The sequence below is a fragment of the Heliangelus exortis genome, chromosome 6 (assembly GCF_036169615.1).
Source record: "Heliangelus exortis chromosome 6, bHelExo1.hap1, whole genome shotgun sequence".
In the NCBI taxonomy this organism is placed as follows: domain Eukaryota; kingdom Metazoa; phylum Chordata; class Aves; order Apodiformes; family Trochilidae; genus Heliangelus; species Heliangelus exortis.
The window spans coordinates 22,436,954-22,459,532 of record NC_092427.1 but is presented as its reverse complement, the minus strand read 5'-3'; the positions used below and the strand labels follow the sequence as shown (position 1 = coordinate 22,459,532).

Genomic DNA, 22,579 nt, shown 5'->3' with positions numbered 1-22,579 from the left:
TATGAGAATGTGAAGTATGTTTGTCCATTAGGATTTCATGAAGAAAGGATTTCAGAGGAGCTCTTTTGAGAGTGGTTCAGAAGAATTTCAGCACAGAATGTGAGGTTTTTGGGGCACTGAGTTGATTTTATAAGTATGCATATATGTTCTTTTTAAATGCATATATGTGATTAAGTGCTTTTTTGCAGAGGAAGAGGGCAAGAAATGATGTTTTGGGCTAGCAGAACCAAGTGAAAAAAATGACAATATAGGTCTTACTTAGTGTTTATTGAGTGCAGAGTTTTCTTTTTGTTACTTGCAGAGATTCATGCGTTTGAAAATGTCCTACTGTGGGTTAGGTGTGTTTATATATGCCTAATTAATTGAATTAATGGTTTTAGTAGTTTAATATTAAAGAATACTGAATACACTGTGTCAGTTTAAGTAAAATATAATGTAGTTGCAATACTTGGGGATGAAAGAGTGAAGAACTCTGACATATAAATACCATCGGTTCAGTGTGTCACAAGCATTAGGTGATTTTCACAAAGAGGGTTAAATGTGGGCAGCTTCTGGGCTCTGAAACTTGAGGGCAGTTTATGCTCTGCACAAAGCAGGAGCAGAATGAGGAGGGAGAGAGGTGAGCTCTGAGTGCCACCATCTGTTGCCTTCTGAGCTATTATCTGGCCCTTGGAGATGAGAGGTATTCACCATCCCACACAGTGCTCATGCCAGAGCCCCTCTGGAAGGAACCCCATAGGTTTGAAGGTCTGCACTTTGTTTTTATTGAAAACCAATAAATAAAAAAGGTGGCAAGTGTGAGCATTAGCTGGTATGTTGTTTCTTTCACTTTTAACTTATTTGTAGAAACCCCTTTAAAAGTAGAATTTTTTCTGATCAGCTGTTTAGGTTGGTTGAAAGGAGTCTGTTATACAGCGCACTGCAAATTAGTGAACTGACTTTGATAATTTTTTGATTTCCTCAAGTCAGTAATGCTTAGGATCATGCTTCACTTTTCACAATATTGGTGCAACAAGATTCTCCTTTGGTTCTGAACAGAGATTTATTTAAGTGTAAAAATCAAAGCTGTGAGATAACACTACATTTGACAAGGTCTTCTGGTGGTGTCTTCTTACATTTAATTTTTGGAACAACCTTTATGTTATTTATCAAAGCTTAAGATGTGCTTACCTTGGAAGCTGCATAACTGAGTAGGACTGTAAATATATATAGATAGATAGTAGATATGTCTATTATCTATATAAATATATATGTCTAAAAGAACTGAACTGACTCTTTTCATACCTGTATGTAAATGAGATCAAGTAGTTACCATTACTGAGTAACTTCTCCCTAGCACAGTTTTGAACTTGCATACCAAAGGATAATATTTAGAAGACATCTCTCCTTTATTTCAAGTAAAATATTTGTTAAATTTCTCTTTATCAATTTGCTTATAATTCTTGATAGTATTTTTGTCTTTTTATCTGCCTTTTCTTCTAGTCTATGCAGTTTTTGTACTATACAAGCATTCAGAAAATGGAATGTTTGCTGTTCAGCTTGTCATTTGACTTATGCAAATTATTCTGTATCAATATACGTGTTATCTAATACTTCTTCATAGAATATCTAGAAACTGTGTCTTCTAACATCCATGTAACTTACCAACACCAGCACAAAATAAGAATACCAATCTTAAACTAACTGCACTTCTCCTAATTGTTAATACACATTGCAGAAAGAAAGCAGGTTTTGGGAAGCCTGTTTGATTTAAAAAGAAAACAAACCAACCAAATAATAACACCCACCCACATTACAACTGGTTTGCTGATCTGCAACACTGATATAAACAAGTTTTTTTCTTCCCCCTGTTATACCTTAGATTGTGAATATTCTCACAAAACAAGTTTATCAACTTACAGGCTTTAAATATTCTAGTCAGTTCACTGCTTTGTAAGGATCCTTTTGAAAGTAGTATTTCTGTGTCCTTTGAATGCAGGAGCTAAATTTCTGCACTGTAAATACTCTGTCTGGGACTGTCAGCAGCCCTGCATACAGGAACAAAGTCTGCTTCAAGATGATCCTGCAGAAATGCTACGTTTATTTTTAACTGTAATGCACAAATAAATAGGAAGGTCTTCTAAGTCTTGCCTTAGTCAAGGGGAGCTGTTTATCTTATTTTCCCAGACCATGTCTCCCTCTGTCAATCTTTCTCAATCTCTGTTAACAAAATCATTAGAAAACATACATACAGCAACCAAATGCTTCACAAAGCTTTCACTGTGTATGTTTAGTTGAAAATGTGTATCTGTATATGGATTATGGTATGGTAGGGAGCTTTAGAGCTGGGGAAGGTAGTAGAGGAGATGTCAGTCTTCTTCCACCTATTGAGGCTCTTTGTAAACACTTGCTCTTTGTCACTTGAAGGCACTCCTCTCTTCCATTGTTTAAAGGCACCTTGCTGAGCCTAAGCACTGTGAATATATATATTTTTTTTCCTTTCAAAGAATTTTTAAAACTGCGTATACATAAATATCCTAATGTGAACTTAAGGCCTGACCTAATAAATACTATTAGATGAAAGCACTAAATAAGGTTGTATTTACTTGAGTGGAAATTCAAGTCAGTGCTTCAGTGCTTTGTAGAATGGGCTTTAAATGCTTTTTGCTTTAAAAGCTATGTTAATTTCAGGTGTAAACATAACACTTGTTAGTAGACTCCTTCTGGGGAGAGCCAGTGCAGTCATACACGTGGATTCATTACATACCAATATTAGTCTGAACTGAAATGTCTGGAAGATATCTTTCCTTCCATCCCAAAGGGCCAAAATCTCTGTATTATTACTAATCACTCTTGTTAGCATACACTTGCAAAGGAAGCAAGGGTTTTCTGAAATGCAACTGCAGGTAAAAAGAACAACACAAAACAAAACAAAAAGCCCCAAAACTGTTGTCCCCTTTTTCTCTGTTGTTGTCATTGGATGCCTGAATGCAGAAATGCTTCAGAGTTGGCAGCAGAGCGTGCTTTGTACTGTTTGAGTGGAGTGCTGTTCTCTTACTGCAGTCTTCAACACCCCCTAGATGAGGAACTGTTTGTAGTGTTTAATCAAAGGTGTCTGTTGCTTGGTCTTAATTCACCTTTTTGCAGTGCATCTGTGGAAGAAAACTGGGATGTTTGAGTTACCTAACAACCCAGTTAAAATAGGTGTTTCACTACTTTTCTTCAGGAGAGAACTCCTCCATTCTGTGTTTTCATCTACTGGACTTGGGAAAACAGCAAGTATTTCCAGAGTTATATATAGACAACACATCTCCTGCCCCAAAAGTATGATTGTTAGTATGGATTATGGTTTAAAATTCTTAAGGTGTTTTTTTGCAATGTAAAACATCCAGCCATATATATCAGATCTAACTGAACTTAGAGGCCACTTGCTTATCTAGATTCCTTTCTAGTCAGTATTTTCTTTTTGAGGGAGCCATATTTTTTGCTTTGCAGTAACTTTTAAAAATAAACTTAGCCTTGCATCTGGCAGTATTTCTTTAGTCATACATAGCTGTGTGCTGTTGCTTAGAGAAATCCATGAAGGGGAAAAAACTAATCAATGAAAGTTTGCAATGTGTGGTGTGATTCAACCCTTTGCTGTGCACAAGCAGCTTAATATAAGATTAGAAAAAATGTCACTTGTGAGACTTACCTCCTTTTGGTCAGTGTTTTGATGGAAGCTGTGAATTTGTTTTTGTGGACTCAGTTGGCTTAATGAGGGAGTGGAAACAAAGCCCTTGCACCAAGTTAACAGTATCTTCTGATAATTCTTACAGACTGTGCAATTATAGGATTACAAATGGATTTTTAAATGCCAAAAAGTGCCTTTTTGAAGAGTTAATTGTTAGGTCTGAGGAGTATCTGCTTTCAAAAATGAGCCTTCAGGCACTGTAACAAACTTGCTCTCAATCTGCTGTGCAATATCTTTGTCCCTTCTGGGTGCTTTAAGAGTATACTGTATGTCTTATTTTGGTTTGATCAGTATGCTTTAAGAGTGTATATTGGCTAATGAATTTTTTTTTCTGTACAGCATGGTGGAAGATGTTTTAAAATTTTGCACTTTTCTAGGATTTGCAAGTTTGTAACCTGACAATTTTTAAGATGCACTTTTGTATGTAATTAGCATTGTATATATTTAACAAGTCTCAAGTCAATAAAAGTAATTGAATGCACAACTTCTTCCTTTTTTAATAGCACAAAAATCTCATAGTGTGGGATTGCACTGAGCAAATAATTCTTTAATTTTGCAGGTAAACCTAGGCAGCAAGAGCAACTGACTTGGTGTTGGGTCTTAATTGTGTTGAAATAACTTACTTTTGATGGGGAAGAAATGAAAGTGAATACATGAATATACAGACCCTTTCAAACTAAGAATAACTATGATTTACTCAAGTATTGCCATAAAAATAATCCTTTTGCTGGGAAGGAGAGACTTCCAAGACATGAATTTGGGCTGGTAAAAGAGCCTTCTAATGCATATTTATCTTTATAAAGCCAAGATTTTCCACCCATCCTGGGCCTAGAAGCATCTTTTTCCTTCCTCCTCATTGTCTTCCCACCTTGTAACTTCTGCAGAATATATGCAAGGCTACGGATTCTGGAGGTCACTGTCAATCAGAAGGAAACTCAAATCTGTTCCAGGCTCGTGTACAGTTGGTTTCTTACCCCTGTAAACAAGGTAAATTGTGCTGTGAGCTTTCACAGGAGCTAGGACTACTGCCCATCCTTCTGTTACTAGAGATAGAACAAGAAATCTTTATTCGTAACAAGCAGAGTTTTGACTCCCTTCCTTGTCTGCATCATAGGAAATATGTTAGATTTTTTAGTAATGTTCATATGACTAAAGACATGAGTTCCTTTGTTCTAGAGTTCAACACATTGGAGCCAAACTTACACTCCCTTGGCCCTCAGTAAAATAACCTACTGTGAACAGTAACTATAGTTTGAAACCATAAACATCAATGGATGTAATGCCATAGCACCTGCTGGGTAAGTTAGACATCCTTTAGAGTGCAGTTGTACTGCCTGCTCCTTAGGAGCATAAATCAATAGTTGTGTTTTACCCAAAGAGTAATGGAATTAAGTAACTTCTGAGGTGGGGGGCAGACAACATGCGTGTAATATAAGTCTCTTCATTTCTATTTGAAGGATATCCATTTAAATTCAAATGAAGCATTTACCTCAAAAAGAGACGTGTTCCTGTTACTCTTTGCAAGGTGGCTTTGTCTCCTTCCACTAGCAGCATTGCACCTTCCTGTAAGCCCTATGTAGGTGGAAACATTAAGTATTAATTTATTTTGTATTTATTACGTTTATTATAATATATTTATTTATTATTTTTAATGCCTCAATGCATTTTTAAAATTAGGTCTTCTCAAGCAGAAGGCAAGACAGACTATGGCAGGACTTTAAAGAGACACAGTGCATCGCATCTTAGCAGTTCAAGTTCATCTCCCTCTTCCCCACCCTCCCTTCCAGTTCCAGGCCAGGTATGAAACAACAGTATTTCAGAGCTTCCCTTTGTGAAAACACTTTGTTCCCCATTGGTAATACTGTCACCAACTTCTCTTCCCACTCAGAGAAGAGCTTTAAGAGGGAGTAAAATGTTACAGCTTCAGTGACATTTCCAAGTGCTCTAAGCAGCAGCTGTTGAGCTTTCTAGAGCTTTGTAAAGCCTCATTCAAGCACGCTGTTGTTTCACTTCTACACCCTGGTTCCTGTGTCAGCTCTGGCATGCTCTACTTACACCCATGTGAGTGCTTTTAACATCTGGGTCCAGGTAGTGGGGTTAATATTAAAAGGGATTAAACCTAAGGCCTGCAGCGAAGGCGGATAAACAATTGGCATGTGATTGGTTGTATTGATGCTGATGGTAGCAACATTAGTTCCTGCACTGGTCTCCAGGTAAGGAATCCTATCCTGAAAGGCAAAAGTAATGATTGATATGCAGTATCACAACTAGAAGCTGCATTTTATAGCACCTATTGATCATAGAGACTCAGCAATAAAATCAAACTTAGTTCCTGAAGCTCATGTCACTGCTAACTATACAGGTGAAGAGCAAAGAGACCCAGAAGGGCGTGGACATTTGATAGCAGTAATCTGCAAAGATAAGGAGAAAAGTGTGCAGGTAAGTGAGTTCTGATAGTTACTACAGTAATAGGTCCCAAGTTATCCATAACAGTGATAAATAAGAGGTGGAGGTGTTGCCGTAGTGCTCCAGAAAGATCTTTTCTCAAAGTCGAGTTGCTTTTCATCATCATGTAATGGTCTTCACTTAACCCTAATAGGTACATGGCTTGAGCAGAGGGTTAAGATGTACAGGAAGAAATGTTCTCTGATGTGATTAAGGAGGATGAAACGGCTCCACTTCGTCTTCAAGAATAAAAACTTCCTCCCTCCAGCGGTCAGAAATGTTGCAATAAGATTTCTTCTGGACGCCTCTAAAGCATCTGCTTCGCGCTAGAAGTTAGCGAACAGCTCTCTGCTGCTCCCACTCCCACTGCTGACTGTAACTTGCAGCACGGTTCCCCAGCCCCTCTCCGCCGCTGCCTGCAGCACTACCCCGAGCCGAACCGTGGCTGCAGCGGCGGGTTCGGGGTGTCCGGTCCCGCCCAAAGGTCACATCCTGCAGCGCCCGACCGAGGGACTCGGCGCCCGGAGCGGGACGGCCTTATCCAAGCTTTCAAACTTCTCCCCCACAGTTCGGGTGTGGGTGCCTCGGTCGTGCGGGGCGTAGGGAACGAACATCACTCCCTGCACCTTACTGGGAGAAGAGAGGGGATCCCAAGAGAGCTGAGGGCGGCGGGGGCGGCCCGGGCCAGGCTCCCGCAGTCTCTGCACCGCACCTCCTTTCCGAGGAAGCTCTGGATGTGCTCCTGGCAGCACCTCCGGTTCCCCTCTCCGTGCAATGTGGAGCTGCGGACCGGCAGCAGGCGCCCCAGGACCCCATTCCGCTACAGCCCGGCCGAACCCGCCCCTTCCTGCCCCGTCGGCGGCCGCGGGGTGGGGCCGGTTCCTCGCCGCCACGGCTACCGCCGCGCCCCGACCCGGACCGGCCCGGAGATGCTGGACTTCGCCATCTTCGCAGTCACTTTCCTGCTTATCCTGGTGGGCGCCGTGCTCTACCTCTACCCGGTAATGCTGCTGCCGACCGGGTCGGAGCGCGGGGCACAACCCCCCCGGTGCGGGCAGGCAGAGTGCGAGCGGCCGCGGGATGGAGCCGCTACCGCTCCCCGGCGGCCTCGGCTCCTTCCCACGTCCACCGGGCTTGGGCCGTGTTTGGAGCCCTGTCTGGCGGGGTCCCGGAGCCTGGGTCCTGCCGGGGAGGTGGCTGAGGCCCGCGGGAGCGCTGGTGGAGCGGAGCGTTGCCGGCCGTGGCTCCGTCCCGCACGCTTGGGCGCAGCTCATGTTCTACGTGCCGCGGTAAATTCCTCTTAGGAAGGCCTTATCTGCTTGCCTTGCGGCTTTGCACATGTACAGAGCTTCAGGGCAAGATCCAGGTGTAAGATCTGCGTTGCAAAGCTGACCCTTTAAAACCTTTCCGCAGGGACCTTTGCAGATGCATAATCCTGGTTTAGCCATTGGGACTGGGCACACACTTAGAGTTCATTGGCTTCATAAGCCTTAGCAAGTCTGGTGCCTGAAGATGTGGTTTATCCAGCTTTGGTTTCATGTTTGTAAGTAGTGCAGCAGTAATGATATGGAAACTGAGCTCTCCTGCTGGGAAGCTGTGGGGCTTGTGTAAAATCTTAAGTTTAAGGAGGTTGATGCATTTCCTTTTATTCTCTAGGCATCTAGGCAAGCATCAGGTATCCCTGGGCTGACTCCAACTAATGAAAAGTAAGTGTTTTCCGTCTTCACGTTGGTCAAGTTCAGCATTGGCAGATGATGCTATTCATGACCCGGTATCCTCTTCGTGTTTCTCAGGGATGGCAACCTGCCAGATATCATTGCTAGTGGCAGTTTGCATGAATTCCTGGTGAATCTTCATGAGAAATATGGTCCGCTGGTCTCCTTCTGGTTTGGAAGACGTCTTGTTGTCAGCCTTGGCTCCATTGATCTCCTGAAACAACATATAAACCCCAACCTGCTGCGTAAGTGTGCTTTGCTTGGAGTCCATTTGTTCCTTGCTGAGCATCCAATGTCAGGGGAAGCTGGGACTTCATTGTAAGCAGAACGAAAATGAGAGTTAGTTTGTAGCTGACATGGTGCTTCAGGTATGTCTTTCGTCCTGCTTATTGAATTTGCTTATCAGTGACCAGAGTTGCTGAGCATGAGTGTTCCTTTTGCCGTTTCCCTACAGGCAAATGTTTATGAAAAGCCTCATGCTCATTAGTCTCTTGAAACAGCAAGGTGAAGATTCTGACCCTGCTTGGCACACATCCCAGAAGCAACTTGAAGTACAGTTTAAGAAGGGGAACTTTGCTAAATTAAGTCTGTAAAGAGCAGTGCTGGCTTGTGATAGCTCCCTTGTGCAGTTCAGTGTGGAGGTTTTTAAAGTATTATTTGAATAAGTTTTTTATCTTTCATTTTTTCTTTGGTGTGTAGAATTTTGTGCTTGTCCACTTGGAAGTGGTCAGTGGTGCTGGTAGCCAAGATGACCATCTTAGTCCTGGGAGAGTATTTTAATTTATGGTGTAAGCATTCTAGGTGAGTCTTTTGCTTCCTAAAGTGATCATAGACAATAACTTAACTCAGTTGATGTTTGAGGTTTAACTTCTTGTTTTTCCCATTTTCATCCTACAAGGTTGAATGAGGTGCTGATTGCACAGCTCTTATCTGATACTGTAGGCTGTCTACAGGCACAGTGATGCTATCTCAGCATCACTTCATGCTAGGGTCTTTGTAGGTAAGCTTCTTGTACAGTTGCATGACAGGCTTAAAAAAAATTGTGACAATCTGTGGAAGGAGTAGGAGGTAACAGAGACCAGCAAGACAGCGTTGGGTAGCAGTGACACTCCAGACACTATACCCTGAAAGATAGGAATGCACTCAAGTGTGTTGGGGGGAGATTGAGCAGGCTGTCATTTTGTCAAAGCTCAAAGAGGTCGTGGCAAGCCCCTGAGCAGGTGAGTTCTCAGAAATGTACAGAATCTGAGAGCAGCCAAATACTGGAGAGAAACAAATAACAGTGCCTGGATTTAAATACAGGAAATGAAGTGACCCAGGCAGGTACAGGCTAGTCTGGCATTCTGTGATGGGTTAAGTAGGAAATGCATGCCATACTTGTTTGATAATCAGAGTTCTAGACAAGGAAAATAATAGAACTGTGTTTCTGTCAGGGGTTCAGTTCAGAATTTGCTTGGATGCTGCTTGGGTCGTCACCAAAGCTGGAGGTAATGGGATATGAGAAACGAAAGAGGGAGTGAGGCTGCATTATTTTGGGAAAGCAAAATACTGGGTTGAGGAGGTGAAATACTCCCACTTACTTCAGCAGCCTTTCTTCAAGGCATCACTCTGAGACCCCTTGTCAACACAGGGAAGCAGAGTGTGGGAGCAAGGAGATGGGTTCCCCTGAGGGCTGGCAGCAGAAACGTGAAGGAGAGGGGCAAGAGCAGAGTGTACTGATTGCCTGCAGTGTGACATGGCCATGGGAAAAAAGAAGAGGGTGCATTGTTATGTATTTTCTGTAGAGAAAAGGAAAGCATCTAGGCTATTGCACAAGATGAACATAAGCCTGTGTATGGCTGTGACCTTTGCACTCAGGCATGATTTTGAGTAAAGCAAGTGCAAAGAAAGGCTGTCAGCACCTTAAGAGGAGTGGGGATCCTGTCACGCAGGAGGAGCCAGGGAAAGTATTCAGCTCAACAGAAGGAAGAACTTAGGGGGGGATCTTTCCTTAGGGGGCAGCAGCAGTAGGCTTAAGAGGGGGGTGTTCTCATGATCTGTACCAAATTCAGACCTAAAAATGAATCCATGTTAATTGTATCAATGATTTTCTTTTAGCATTGATGTTTGTCAGAAGTGCTCGAAATTTATTAGAGGTGAGGAATCTTACTGGTTGTTTTTCTTGGAGCTTTGCAGTACGAACAACACAGTAGCTGAGTGGCTGTAGCAAAACAGTTCCTGTACCATTTCCTAGTGAGTGGAAATATGTGTTGTGATAGCTCACTCACCAACTTGTTCTGGGCACCTTGCAGTTTTCTTGGGAGACCTGGCCTTGTCTGCTTGTCTTCTGTGTGCACACTGCTGTGAGGCAGGAGACATCCCAGTGTGGACTGGGTTATATCCAAATCCTGACTCCCCAGCCCTACCTGAAAACCTTTGCCATGTGACTCCTCAGGCCTATGGGACACTTGAGGCCAGAACTGCTCTTCACAGATGCTTGTTGGTTTCCAAGTTTGAAGTGTAGGGTTTGGCTCCAAGTAGCATAGAAAACTTCCTCTCATTTCATGTGAGTGTTGAGGCATGGGCAGACTTCTTGGAGAGACAAAGAAAGAGAGGTACTGATAGTGCATCTCTCATGAGATCCTTGAAGTTGGATTAATTGCATTCATAGTTATTAACAGGTTCCCAATGCCAAGAGATTGTTTTTCCTTATGCTTAAAGCAGAGCTTGAAGTTGGTATGTTATCATGGCCTCTTAATGCTTAGTTGAAATGAGTTTGCAAGGAAAATTCAAAAGAAATAAAACTTTGCTGCTGGGACTGGCAGTTCCTCTGAGAGGCTCTGGGGAAGTGGTCCAGAACTGCAAAGGCTGTGGATGTGAAGAGGGTGGACTAGTTGAGGATTACCAGGACCAGTGGGTTCAGAGACCCACTTGGAAAGTTCTGTGAGCTGATGTCACCTTTTCAGTTCAGACAATGAACCTGTCACACGTTGGATGCTGGAGATGGAGTTACAGGTCCTGGCCTGTTTGAGCAGAACAACTTCATTGCTGCTCTGTGTGTATTTGTAGTGTTCAGCTTCAAAGATCCTTTCTGTCTGGGATACTCAGTTCTGCTAGCTGCCTGTCTTAGCTATCCAGAGTTAGACCTTTTCTTCATATTTATTTATAATAGGGCAGGACTCTGAGGTTCTTGGGATGAGGGAGAAGATTTCTTTGCAAGTCGAAGGAACAACTGAAATTTTGATATGCTTCTCTAAGAGGCATGAAAATGTAACACTAAAGTTGGTTTCAAGACAAGGAAAAAGGAAGAAGTTTGTGAGAGTGCTGGCAGGACAGAGCTCTGTCTCCAAGAGACTGTGCCTTGTGGAGTCACTGGCCTCCCACAGCTGTGGAGAAATAGCTGTTTCCCAAAAACTGCAAGACAGGGCCAGCCCTCAGCAAAGGGCAGCCTGTGCTCTGCAGTCCTTGGTTCACAGAACTGAGTGTTTCAGTGGCACGGGACTACCAGTTTGCACCAGGGACAGGGGAGGAAAAGATGGAGCCTGTGGACAGCCAAGCAGGTTGTGTTCACATGCACCAGGAGAACTTTGCAGTTCCTGCTGCTGGGGGTGAAAAGCATCCTCCAGTCCCTCCAAATACCTCTGCTTGCCAGGTTTGCTGTGTGGGCTTTGCCCCCAGCCATGTGCCTTCCTGGCCACCCCTGGCTCTGCCAAGGAGGTTCAGCAGGGGACTGTGACACGAACAGCAGCAGCCACTCCATGGCAGAGTTGCTTGGAGGGGGAATTGTCAGCAGCAGCTACAGTCACATAACAGCCACATGGAGAGCTGCAGGTACCATCTGCTGTGCCAAAAGACACATGCACATATTCTGTCATTCAAGGTGGGAGAGTGAGTTGCAGAGCTTAAAAACATTGCAAAGGAAATTCTGTGAGAGAAAAACATTCAGGAAATTTTCCATATTTGTGCTTCTGGCCTCATCAGCTGCATTTGTGTCACGAGGGAGTAAGTCCTCTGCAAGTGGGAATGGTGTCTTCTTGTATGTTTGTCTAGTAGCATTAGGGGCCCCTGATCTCTGTTGGGAATCCTAGATACATCCACAGTTGGCTGAGTCAAATGCCCAGCTCTGGTTTCTGATGCCTCAGGGTGAAATAATAGATTGTGTTAAATTGGGAAAATATCGCTCCTGAAGACCTCTATTGCTGCTTCCAATTAGTACTTTAAAGATTCTGCCAGTTCTGCAAGAGCCACAGAAAGGTTTACACAAAGGGTAAAGAATATGCTGTGCTTTATTGCACAGTCTTGCATTGACACCTGAAGTACTTGAGCAGATTTATTAAGTAGAGGCTCCTGGTGGAGAAATTCAGAATTAAAAACCTAACTGAAGTGAGCTGGGAATATGGAAGATGGAGGATATGTGTTTTTGTCTAGTTTGCACACTGTTGCAAGTGTCAGTACAGATGGAAGATAGAAAGTAAGGCAATCAGAAGTAGAAAGTATTCTGTAGGTTAGTGGGGCACTGTTTTCTGTAAGAGCTTCTCTGCTGTAGGCATCCCTGACTGGGAAAGGTAGGTGTCAGTCTGGGAAGAGCTCATCAGCAGGGAACTCAGTGCATGCAAGAGAAGTCATCCAGAAGTAATAGGGTGTCAAATGGTGTTTGCTGGGAAGCAAGGTAAGGGGTGCAAAGAGCAACCTCTGGCTAAGTCCCTTATGTGAGCTGATATGTCTTGAGTGACAGGCATGGTCAGGGTAGGAGGGCACACCAGGCAGGTGTCAAGGGGGAATGTGGTAGAAGGGCTGCAGCTGAGGCTGGAGGAGAAGAGGAAGGAGCACGCCACACTCACTGGTGCCAAGTCAGTGGCACAATCAGCTGGGAACTGGCAAGCTGAGAGTAAGCTTCCAAAGCATTGCTACTGAGGGATTACTTGGTATAGCCATCAGGAAACCTGTGCAGCGGGAAGCTGGTCACAGGATGGTGCCCTCTCACAGAGAAAAGACCTTAGAAGGTCTCAGCCCACACTGAGCAAGAGAAGCTTGACCCCTGAGAGACCCTTCCTGGGGGAAGAATCCAGGCCTTGATCACTGCCCAGAAGTAGCAGCAGCAAATTAATGAGGTCACTGTTTTCATCATCCCTGTGTGGTGTGAATGCCTGGGTTTTGAATGGGGTTTCCCTTATTTGCTTTCAGTGGATCCCTTTGAGACAATGCTGAAGTCCCTCTTGAGGTACCAGTCCAGTCTGAGTGGGGATACAAGCGAGAGCCACATGAGGAGAAAGCTGTATGAAAGTGCTGTGACCAAGTCCTTGCAAAGCAACTTTGCTCTCATCCAGAAGGTGTGTAGCTGCCTTTGTGCTGCAGAGAAGTCCTGTGTAGCTAACAGGGAAGTGGGAATGATCACTAGGATAAAGAAGCTGCATTCAAATCAGTGCTGAAATTATAAGCATCTGAGACACTGAACAGCCTTTGTCCATTCAAGCACAGTGTCCATATTTGACACTTGGTTTCAGTGCATCAGGGGAAGGGCTGATCTTGGTGACTTGTTATGCCAAGATACCAGATGCAGTTAAAGATACTGGAGCATCTGGATTCTAGATTTATTTCTCAGCACAGGAGGAAGGAACCGACTATTGGGACCAGACAGGTGAGGAGTTGTTCTGATGATTCAGTCAAGCAGACAGATAGGATCTGTTTTCCCAGTCTGGAACTACCAGCATTATATATTTTAAGGTTTCTTTTATAATAGAGGGAAGAAGAGAGTAAGACAGGGCTGCCTTGTTGGAGCAAAAACCTTGGGAAGAGGCAGAAGATTTGAGGCTAAAATGTTACTGTTTACGTTAACAATGGAAGGAGACCCTGGAAAGAGTGTAACTTCATGCCATAGCCATGGAAGTGTGGTCTGCCTTAGGAATCGGGTGGGAATGGCTGTTTGGGGTATGTTTGGTAAATAGGCTGCTGATATTACTGCCAACTAATGGTTTCATCTCTCTCAAGCTGTCAGAAGAGCTGGTAGCCAGATGGCTCTCCATCCCTGAGGCACAGCATGTGCCACTCTGCCAGCACATGCTGGGCTTTGCTATGAAGTCTGTCACACAGACAGCCATGGGCAGCAGCTTTGAAGATGACCGGGAAGTCATCCGATTCCGCAGACACCACGATGCAGTAAGTGTCACAGAGAGCCAGGAAATCTATTATTATTTTTTCACACCAGCAGCATACAGCTTGTGTCTGTGCACTGTTTAGTCTAAGCTACTCCTGAGACTTTAAGCTAACATCAAGCTTTAGAGCTTGAAGGCTCTTGTCCCAAGTTGAAACCATCAGAAAGATCCTACTGCTAATTCTGCTGTCATTATTCGTGGGATTGGGAAACCAGATCCAGTGGCATTTGAGAGTGTTTGGTACATAAGTCAGTTAAACTCTACTGGGAATGCCAGTGGAACTTCTTTCTCTTCAAAGATCTTTTGAAAGCTCTCTGACATTTTGGAGAAAGAAAAATGCGAGGAGGTCCCAAGATATGTCCAAGAGTGGTAAAGAAATAGTTTTGTCTCCTGTTCAGAATTCCCAAGCTTTTTCCCTTGCAGTTGTAAGTAAATTGGTTTATTTCAGCTCAATTTCAGCTATAATAGATGTAATATCTGGAATGGGAGAAAATGTCATCAAGAGGAGACAGTTCCTGTACTCACAGGAAGTCTTTGTTTTATTTGGTATTTTCGTATTCCTGAATAGGGAAGAACAGAAGAATCCCAGCAGTCTCGGCCTCTTATGAGTGACATTGTTCTTCTCTCTGTCCTTTTTTCAGATCTGGTCAGAGATTGGGAAAGGTTTCTTGGATGGGTCCCTTGACAAAAACATGACTAGGAAGAAGCTCTACGAGGATGGTAGGTTCTTCCCAACATCACCACTGCCTTCCCACTCTTGATTCATTAGCATATGGAAGTACTTATTTTGTCCATCTGTCTTGGCTTTTCTGCAGAGCTTATCGTCATGCCATAAGCTATCAAGTGTGTCCTCCTTACTCTTGCATACGATCATTGTTTTTTGAGTGACAAGCCTGCCATTGTGCAAGAAGTTTGTAGGACTAAAACTCCAATTCCAGGTCTAGTTCTAGAGGCTCTCCAGACTGGTCCCTAACTCCCCCTCAGTTCCCACAGTCACCAGGAGATGGGCATCCAGATATCTCCAGATGTGTGAATTCTATGCCAAAACCCTTCCACGTTTTCCCCACCTTCCTCTTTGTCTGTGCAGACTCTTTAGCACAGAGCCATCCTCTTGCACCATGTTTGTAGAACCTTGAAGACCATCTGATGGTTCTCTAACTGCTATTTGACTTACCTGTATGTGATTTCAGCTCATAGAGTGCATGCCTTGGTTATACCTGAATGGGTGGCTTTTTTATAGTCAACCTGTCTTACCTAGTTCCTAAATTTTCAGCTAAATTGGAGATACTGCCTTCCAAATTGACTGTACCATGTAAGAGAGGCTCAGCAGGAACAGCTGGTCTGCAAATCTGCTTGAGGAGGTGGATTTGCTTCTCTGCAGCAATCAGGATGTCCAGGCTTTAAAATAAACATTTCTTTTTGCTTCCAAAGCCCTAATGGAGATGGAATCCACCTTAAGGAAAGTTACAATGGACCGCCGAGGCAAGTCATTCACCAGGCACATCTTTATAGACACCTTACTGCAGGGGAGCCTGAGTGACCAGCAGGTCTGTGTCATCAGTAATGAGTCTTAGGTCAGATTTTTTCTTGAAGCAGTCTTTCTCACTCTTTTCCATTCCTACAATGTTTGCTTGCATTAGATTTTGATAATTTTTCTTACCACTGCTTCATTGCTGTTTTTATAAGCCAGAAGTGGGTTATTATTAAGTGTATCTAAATATGCCATTCCACTGGACATTCTGTAGATAGTTCAGTCTCTGTCTTCTAGATATATGTCCTGCTTTCTGCACTAGAAAGATTTCATGCACTTGAATGGAGGATGTGCTACTTCTTTTTTATCTCAGGAACTTCATTCTCTGAAGTAGATCTTATTTCCTAGATTCTGGAAGATACAATGATTTTCTCCTTGGCAGGATGCATAATCACTGCTAACTGTAAGTACAGATTGTAGATAACTTTCCATCCTCAGATGTCTAAAACCGTGTGCGATGTCATAAGACTTACTCTAAGATAATAAAAATGAGCTACAGATATATAAAAGAATTTTACAGCAGATTCTCAACACAGCCTCACAGCTGCTGAGTTGAAAGTGTTGAAAGTAAGCTTTGTTTGACAACCTTCCCAATCTTGTGCTGAACCTTAGAATTTCTTCCTATTGCTTTTTGTTTGCACTCTAACCCCAGCCAACTGATGCTAAATTTGATGCAAAAGCTCCAAAAGTTATAAGCCACAAAGGTCATGTTGTAAAATAGGTTCTGGCATATGGGGAGGAAATTAGAGCAGAGGACTGGAATCTGACTGACCATTTTGAATTTCTGGTGTGGTACCCATTTGGAAGACTTTCAAAGGAGCTAATTTTGGTTTTGTACAATGTTTATGGGGAAAAAAACCAACCCAAAATACATACTGAACGAATAATACAAACTGTGTAAAATATTAATACAAACTGTGTTTAAAATACAATAAGCTGGTCTGAACAATCTGCTTGAGGAGATGGATTTGCTTCTCTGCAGCACTCAGGATGATCAGGTTTTAAAATAAACATTTCTTTTTGCTTCCAAAGTCCTAACAGAGATCGAATCCGTGTAAAATCTCTTATGATAGAGGGATGACTATCAGGTCCTGTATCCCAGCCAGTGGGGCTGGGACTCCAAAGGAAACTCTCAGGTGCAGATGAGTGTTAATGAATATGGAAAGTAAATTAGCCATCTATTGTTGCAAGATGAACCTCTCTTAGGGCACGGCACTCCAAGGTCCAACAGGTGTTCCAGCAGAAGTGCACAAAAAGTGCCCTGAGTCTGTTGTCTCAGGACTGGTTTGCCTGGCTCGGTGCTACTGCTCTGGAAGCAACAAACCTCTCTGCTGGCTTGCTCAGGAGTGAGCTGGGCCTGTGTCTCAGGCCTCACCTTTTATTGGCCCCCTAATCCTGCTCATGCGCAGTGGGGGCCCGCCTCAATCAGGCACAGGTGGGCTTAACACAAGCTCATGCCCACTACCTGGCAATTAGTGGCACCTGGTTGCCTCATTTCACTACAATTAGTGGCACCTGGTTGCCTCATTTCACTACAATTAGTGGCACCTGGTTGCCTCATTTCACTACAATCTATGATAATACTATCCCAGAGAATATTCTTTCCAGCTACTCCAGGCAGACTGTTTCACTCCTCAGGGATTCAGTTTCTCATGAAGAGACAGTTAGGAGTGGTAGAAACATTTTCTTTGTAGCTTTAGGGAAACTGCATCCTACACAATTATTTCTAATGCAAGGTTTCTTTTTCACTTTGCTATTTAAGATATCTCTTGAGTAGCTCACAAAATAGATGCAGGGGAGACAAATGCTGGGCAACCTGCTTCAGAGAGCTCTACTGTTGCCCTGTCAAGAGCCCCAGATGTTTGCTGTCTGGAGCACTCACCTGAGATGTGCTGTGGAAGCCCTGTAACAAGGGAGTTTTCTGATGCTTTGGACAAAGCATCCTTCCATTTGTGTGGTTGATCCAATAGCCCTGGTTCCCCAGGGTTTGCTGGGCTGTGGTCCCTTCCCCGGGGCTGTGTGGCTGAATGACTCAGACACAGCTCCCTAAGCTCTTCATAGCATTGGAAAGAGAATTTCAGCATGCAAGGTATCTTCTTACACAGGAGTTCAGCCTCCACTCCTGTCAGTGATCAGAGAAGCAGCACAGGCTGCTGAGAACAGAGGGCATCCTTCTCTGGGTCAAAAAGTAGTGTTGCAAATACAGGGAGTAAGAAAACTGGATGTAGTTTGTAAAGGATTGAATTTTCTGGGTCTGGTCTTGTGTTGATTTCTTCCCCAGTGTGTACCTGGGCAGTCTATTTTCTGTCAACCTCAGAAGATGTTCAGCAGAACCTCTACAAGGAGATGGACCATGTTCTGGGGAAGGGACCAATTACACCTGAGAAAATGGATCAGCTCAGGTGGGTCACATGGAAGGAACTGCAGAGGAAAGTCACTCTCATCTGGTAGGGACAGGGGCTTCACATGCTGGAGCCCAGCCTACACTGAGCCAGGAGAAGGCATCCAAAAGCTACTCCCCTCTTTTTCCTGGAAGTGATCAAACCATGGGATGACTTGCAGCACAGCGAGAGTCTGCTACAGGGCTCCACGGGGACCAAGCAGCTCTCTTCAGGGTGTCTATAGAAAATGGGTTCATTGGCAGAGGAGAGCACAAAATCACTACCCCGGCTGCCAGTCCAAAATCTGTTTGTTTACTGTCTTGTTTGGTTTCTATCCTAGTTTTCCAAAAGTAGAGGTAATCAGTCATTTTAATGGTTGGATTCATGGTAGACATACTTAAAGAGAGAAAGCATGGAAGAATATTCTTTTTGAGGGACCACAGAACTGGGATGATGACTGGTCAAGAGCATGCATTTATTTTTTGTGCATTTTTTGGTACAACTGTGTGCATTTTGTGTTTGGACAAGTGTCAAAATTTCAGGAGGGGAGTACTGAGTATGTGGGTTTCCTGCTTGTATAGGTCAGAGATCCAGGAAAATGGCTCTTGTGTTTATGCTTTTCAGCAGACTGAGTTTGGTTAAAAACCTGAAAGAAGTGTGGTGAAGGGGGTTTTTGATAAAAGCTGATAATGAGATGTAATGCTGGGATTGCTGGGATTTCTTGCTACAAAAAGGGAAGTGTGGGAGAGCTCCAGGAGCAGACTGTAACTCTGGATGCAGCAGGTGACCCTGCTCTCCTTGCTGCCACAAGGATGTGGATGAGCTTCTTTCTGGGAGCGTTAAACTAACCAAGTCTAACGCTGGTTGCAGATACTGTCGGCAGGTCCTGTGTGAGACAGTGAGAACAGCAAAGCTCACTCCTGTTGCTGCACAGCTGCAAGAGCTGGAGGGCAGAGTTGACCAACACACCATCCCCAAAGAGGTAGGTAGGGCAGTACTGGCAGGGCTAGGGCACAGCAATTTGCTGTTTCCTCTTCTTCCCACAAAGGGATGAGGCAGGAAGCCCATTTCTTCTTACACTGTTGAACCTGAGCAGCTGCTCTGTGATCTCAAAGTAAGGTGTAGCTCAAAGTTTGCCTTGTGAGAGAGCCTCTGGGAATTCATGTTCTGAACAGAAATGCTTCTGGTACAGTGTCAACCAGGGCCATCATGTTTGAAAGGGCTTAGGGGCTCAGTTGTGCACCAAAAGAGCACAATTTCAGGCCTGATCATAACAGACATACTTCCCACACAGAATGATAGCTGCCACTGCAAAAGGTTAAATAGTCCATACATACATGTGAGAGGAAGAGTAGAGGAAATGGATCAGACCCTGTGTAACCATCAACAATTGCAGCATGTGTCTTAGAAGTTAAAACCCTAACATCTGGGCATGAATTATAGAAATCTGTAGATGAATATAACATATTAACTTTTTAACCCACCTTATAAATGTGAGTAATCTACAGAACAATTGTCATCCTGCAAGGCTGTCTGGAAGTGTCTTTAATTGTGTATTTCTTTCTGCTCTGACAGACATCTCCTAATTTTCTTTGCAGACACTTGTGCTGTATGCTCTTGGTGTGATGCTGCAGGATAGTTCATCATGGCCATCACCATACAGGTATGTAGAATCAAGACTTTTATTACAAGTAATTCCTTTCTTTTTAAAAATTTAATATTGTTTAGATCTTACAGCACAGCCTGTTTGGCTGCAGGGCCTGCCTTAAGCAGAGATTGGAGGTGAAAAGGAGTCTGTAAGAAAATCAATGTGTGAAGGCCTTGGTTGATTTGTCTCCATGGGTGGGATTTTCAGGTAATTGATGACATGGTCCTCCTGTGCTTCAGTCTGTATGTGTTTGTTAGAGTTTATAACAGGTTTTTTTGCACACACACAGAGTTTTCTGGGCTAATGCTGGTAAATTCTTTTTAAGGTTTTCTGTGAGAGAGAAGCAGTGGTTTGAATGGCTTTGGAATCACTTCTTGTCATTATGAAACAATTATTCAAGGGAGGAAATGTCAGTCTTAAGTTTAATTTTTCAGGAGGAAGGGAAATGCTACCACATTACCGCAATCTGTGAAAACAAAACTTGATCCAGGCAAGTATTTAGGAGGTTGCCACCTCCAGGTGGCAAATATTAACATGTATCTGACTTAACTTGGACTGGGAAAAAAATGTGAGTCACTTATTCTAGACAGAGGGAACAGACAGCTGAGATTTAGTAGAAAGAGTAGAGCCTTTAGAGCAGCACTTGTCCTCCCCCACAAGTATAGCTCTTACAAAAGGGTCAGGCTCACCCATCGGTGAGCCTCTTGTGAGCATATTGCCTACTAGGATAGTACCCACACTGTGTTTATGAAGGGTTTGCTGAGGCCTCAAGGGAGGGATAGTGAGGACTGCTATAAGCAGAGTGTGTTCATTCCAAGGAGAAGAAAGTTGATGTTGAGCCTGAGGTAGATTTGCATTTCTGTGATGGAGACAGAAGATGAGCTCTTCGCAATCCTTTCACCTATGTACTGTACAAAACCAATGCACCTGGCTGTGTGCTCTCCCTACTTTTTTGTTAGACAGCTTCGTTTCCTTTCCTATTATAACATCTGCAGTTTGCCACTTCAGTTCAGGGGCAATTTAAGTTTGATGCTGGATTTACTGATGATCAGCACCCACGAGTCTTTTCACCTTGGTAGAAGCAGACCCTGGATGTTTGGGCAGGGAGCCAAAGGCTGGAAGTATAAGAGAAAGATTTAGCAGAAAGTGAAAGAGAACTGCTTTCCATCCATCAGATTTCCTGTGGTGTTTTTCTTTTTTATATTTAAATTGAATTATATTTTATTAGCCTCCCTGTGGTTAGTTGATTATGAGAATCTTGCTTTAATTCATGACAGGCCTGGATAATAGTTTTCTCATAGCTTTCACCATGCTAATGCTGGAAACCATTTTCTCCCTTGAATGAGTCACCAGCTTTACCAGCACATGCACATACACACATCAGCTGCTTGAAGAGAAGGGTGAGGAACAAGGAAAAAAGGGAAATATTTTTGGAAGTGAGAGCTGAAGGACACAGGAGGAGAGAGTGAGAGGGAGACAAATCAGATTGTGTGTGCCTTGGAAGGGAATAGAGGGCAGGTAGTAGCATCAGCTCAGCTGGGTGCTCTATCTAAATACTGACTGCTGAAAAGTAATGCATATTATTTCCAGCCCAGTGTCACAGTAACTCAGTTTATCAGCATTTTGGCCAAGCTGGGACACAGCTGATGAGCTGGGAACATGGACAGAGTAGATGCACAATTGCCTTCATATTTATCTGTGTGAAAGTGCCCAGCATGATTTAGAGACTAAGTAACTGATTTTTTATTTTGTTGCCAGTTTTTTACTCTTGTGTGTGCACACATGTCCAGGGAAAGGACTGTATACCCTCACAGAAAGCTTCAGTGTGTTTTGTCTTTCATAGGTTTCATCCAGAGAGATTCAATGAGAAATCAGCCATAAAAAGCCTCTCCTTGTTGGGTTTTTCGGGAAGCCAGGAGTGCCCAGAGTTGAGGTAGGCATAAGGAAGGTTGTCTTTGTGTGTCCCTCTGGCAGGCAGGAGAGAAGGGCTTTCAGTCTGTCTCTTGTCCTGCTGAGACAATCTGTCTCAGATTTACATCATAGCAAGGTTTTTATTCTTTTCTCCTATATCTTCCCTTAGGTTTGCCTATATGGTGGCTACAGTTCTGCTGAGCGTCCTTGTAAGGAAACTGTATCTCCACCCAGTCGAAGCACAAGTCATGGAGACCAAATATGAGCTGGTAACCTCACCAAAAGAGGAAGCCTGGATAACACTGTCTAAGAGAAGCTAAGAGCAAGCTAAACATGGGGCTAAAAGTGCCAAGCATGAAGTTCTAGGCAAAGGTCTTAGGGGGAATCATGCTGGTGCCACACTGACTTAGCCAAGGACTTTTACATCCAGATTTTGTTACCTTACACGTTCTTAACCACATACCTCTCTTGGGTATTTTTTCTAACTCAACTGGTAGTCATATTAAAGTAGACCTAATCTGTATGCCTTTTTTATATCTGTTTTGGATCTCTGGCCAAATCGTTGCAAAGGATGCAACAAAACACACAATTCATGTATGTATGAACTGCTGGGAGCCAGTTAGTAAAAAAACAGACTTCTGGTTAACCCAGACCCTCTTAACTTATGGTTAATCCAGTGCCTCTCTTATGCAGTGGAATGTTTCTTCGTGGATCCTATCGAGATAAGACCTCAGAGACACAAGGACAAAGCCTTTATCTATATACTGGTACTTTTATTCAAAGTGTCTTTCATTCCCCTGAGCAGTAGCTATGACTGTCAAGAAGAGCAGATACATCTTGTGAGAAGTGTGTGTGAGTGTGTTTGTGAGAAAGAGAATTAAAGTAGGGCAGGAATTGCACCACCAGTTCCCTTGCCGTGTAATCTTGCCATGCTGTGAGGTTGCAAGAGAAGGGATGGCTGAGAAATGCTAGTAAACTAAGAGAAATAAAATTGGTTTGCCCCCTGAGAAAATGGGATGATCAGTAACAATACAATGAAATGGAATAAAAACACCAAACAAAGCCCTGAGAGAGGGATTCTCTATCCTGACAGTTCTGGGGGCAG

At 43.4% G+C, this 22,579-nt stretch overlaps 2 protein-coding genes across 5 annotated transcripts; one reads left to right on the top strand and one right to left on the bottom strand.

Annotated features, from left to right (window-relative positions):
* Positions 1–4,526: 4,526 nt before the first annotated feature.
* On the bottom strand, positions 4,527–6,977 carry LOC139797235 (alpha-aspartyl dipeptidase-like; the record flags this gene model as incomplete). The annotated part of the gene is given in 6 exon segments (XM_071746217.1): positions 4,527–4,688; positions 5,202–5,325; positions 5,758–5,811; positions 5,814–5,940; positions 6,664–6,783; positions 6,870–6,977. Coding segments are annotated over 6 exon segments (612 nt in total), but the record flags the coding sequence as incomplete, so codon positions are not given.
* CYP20A1 (cytochrome P450 family 20 subfamily A member 1) lies at positions 6,963–21,997 on the top strand. 4 transcript variants are annotated; one of them, XM_071747168.1, is made up of 13 exons: positions 6,963–7,131; positions 7,814–7,863; positions 7,951–8,117; positions 13,036–13,181; positions 13,840–14,007; positions 14,645–14,723; positions 15,435–15,550; positions 15,883–15,937; positions 17,816–17,936; positions 18,786–18,897; positions 19,514–19,578; positions 21,407–21,496; positions 21,644–21,997. In XM_071747168.1, the coding sequence occupies exons 1-13, from the start codon at positions 7,087–7,089 to the stop codon at positions 21,792–21,794; spliced, it is 1,365 nt and encodes a 454-aa protein (XP_071603269.1). In that variant the 5' UTR covers positions 6,963–7,086; the 3' UTR covers positions 21,795–21,997. The 4 variants fall into 4 exon arrangements, with proteins under 4 accessions (XP_071603269.1, XP_071603268.1, XP_071603271.1 ...); XM_071747167.1 differs by having other exon boundaries at positions 6,968–7,158; XM_071747169.1 differs by lacking the exon at positions 6,963–7,131 and adding an exon at positions 7,682–7,700.
* Positions 21,998–22,579: the final 582 nt, after the last annotated feature.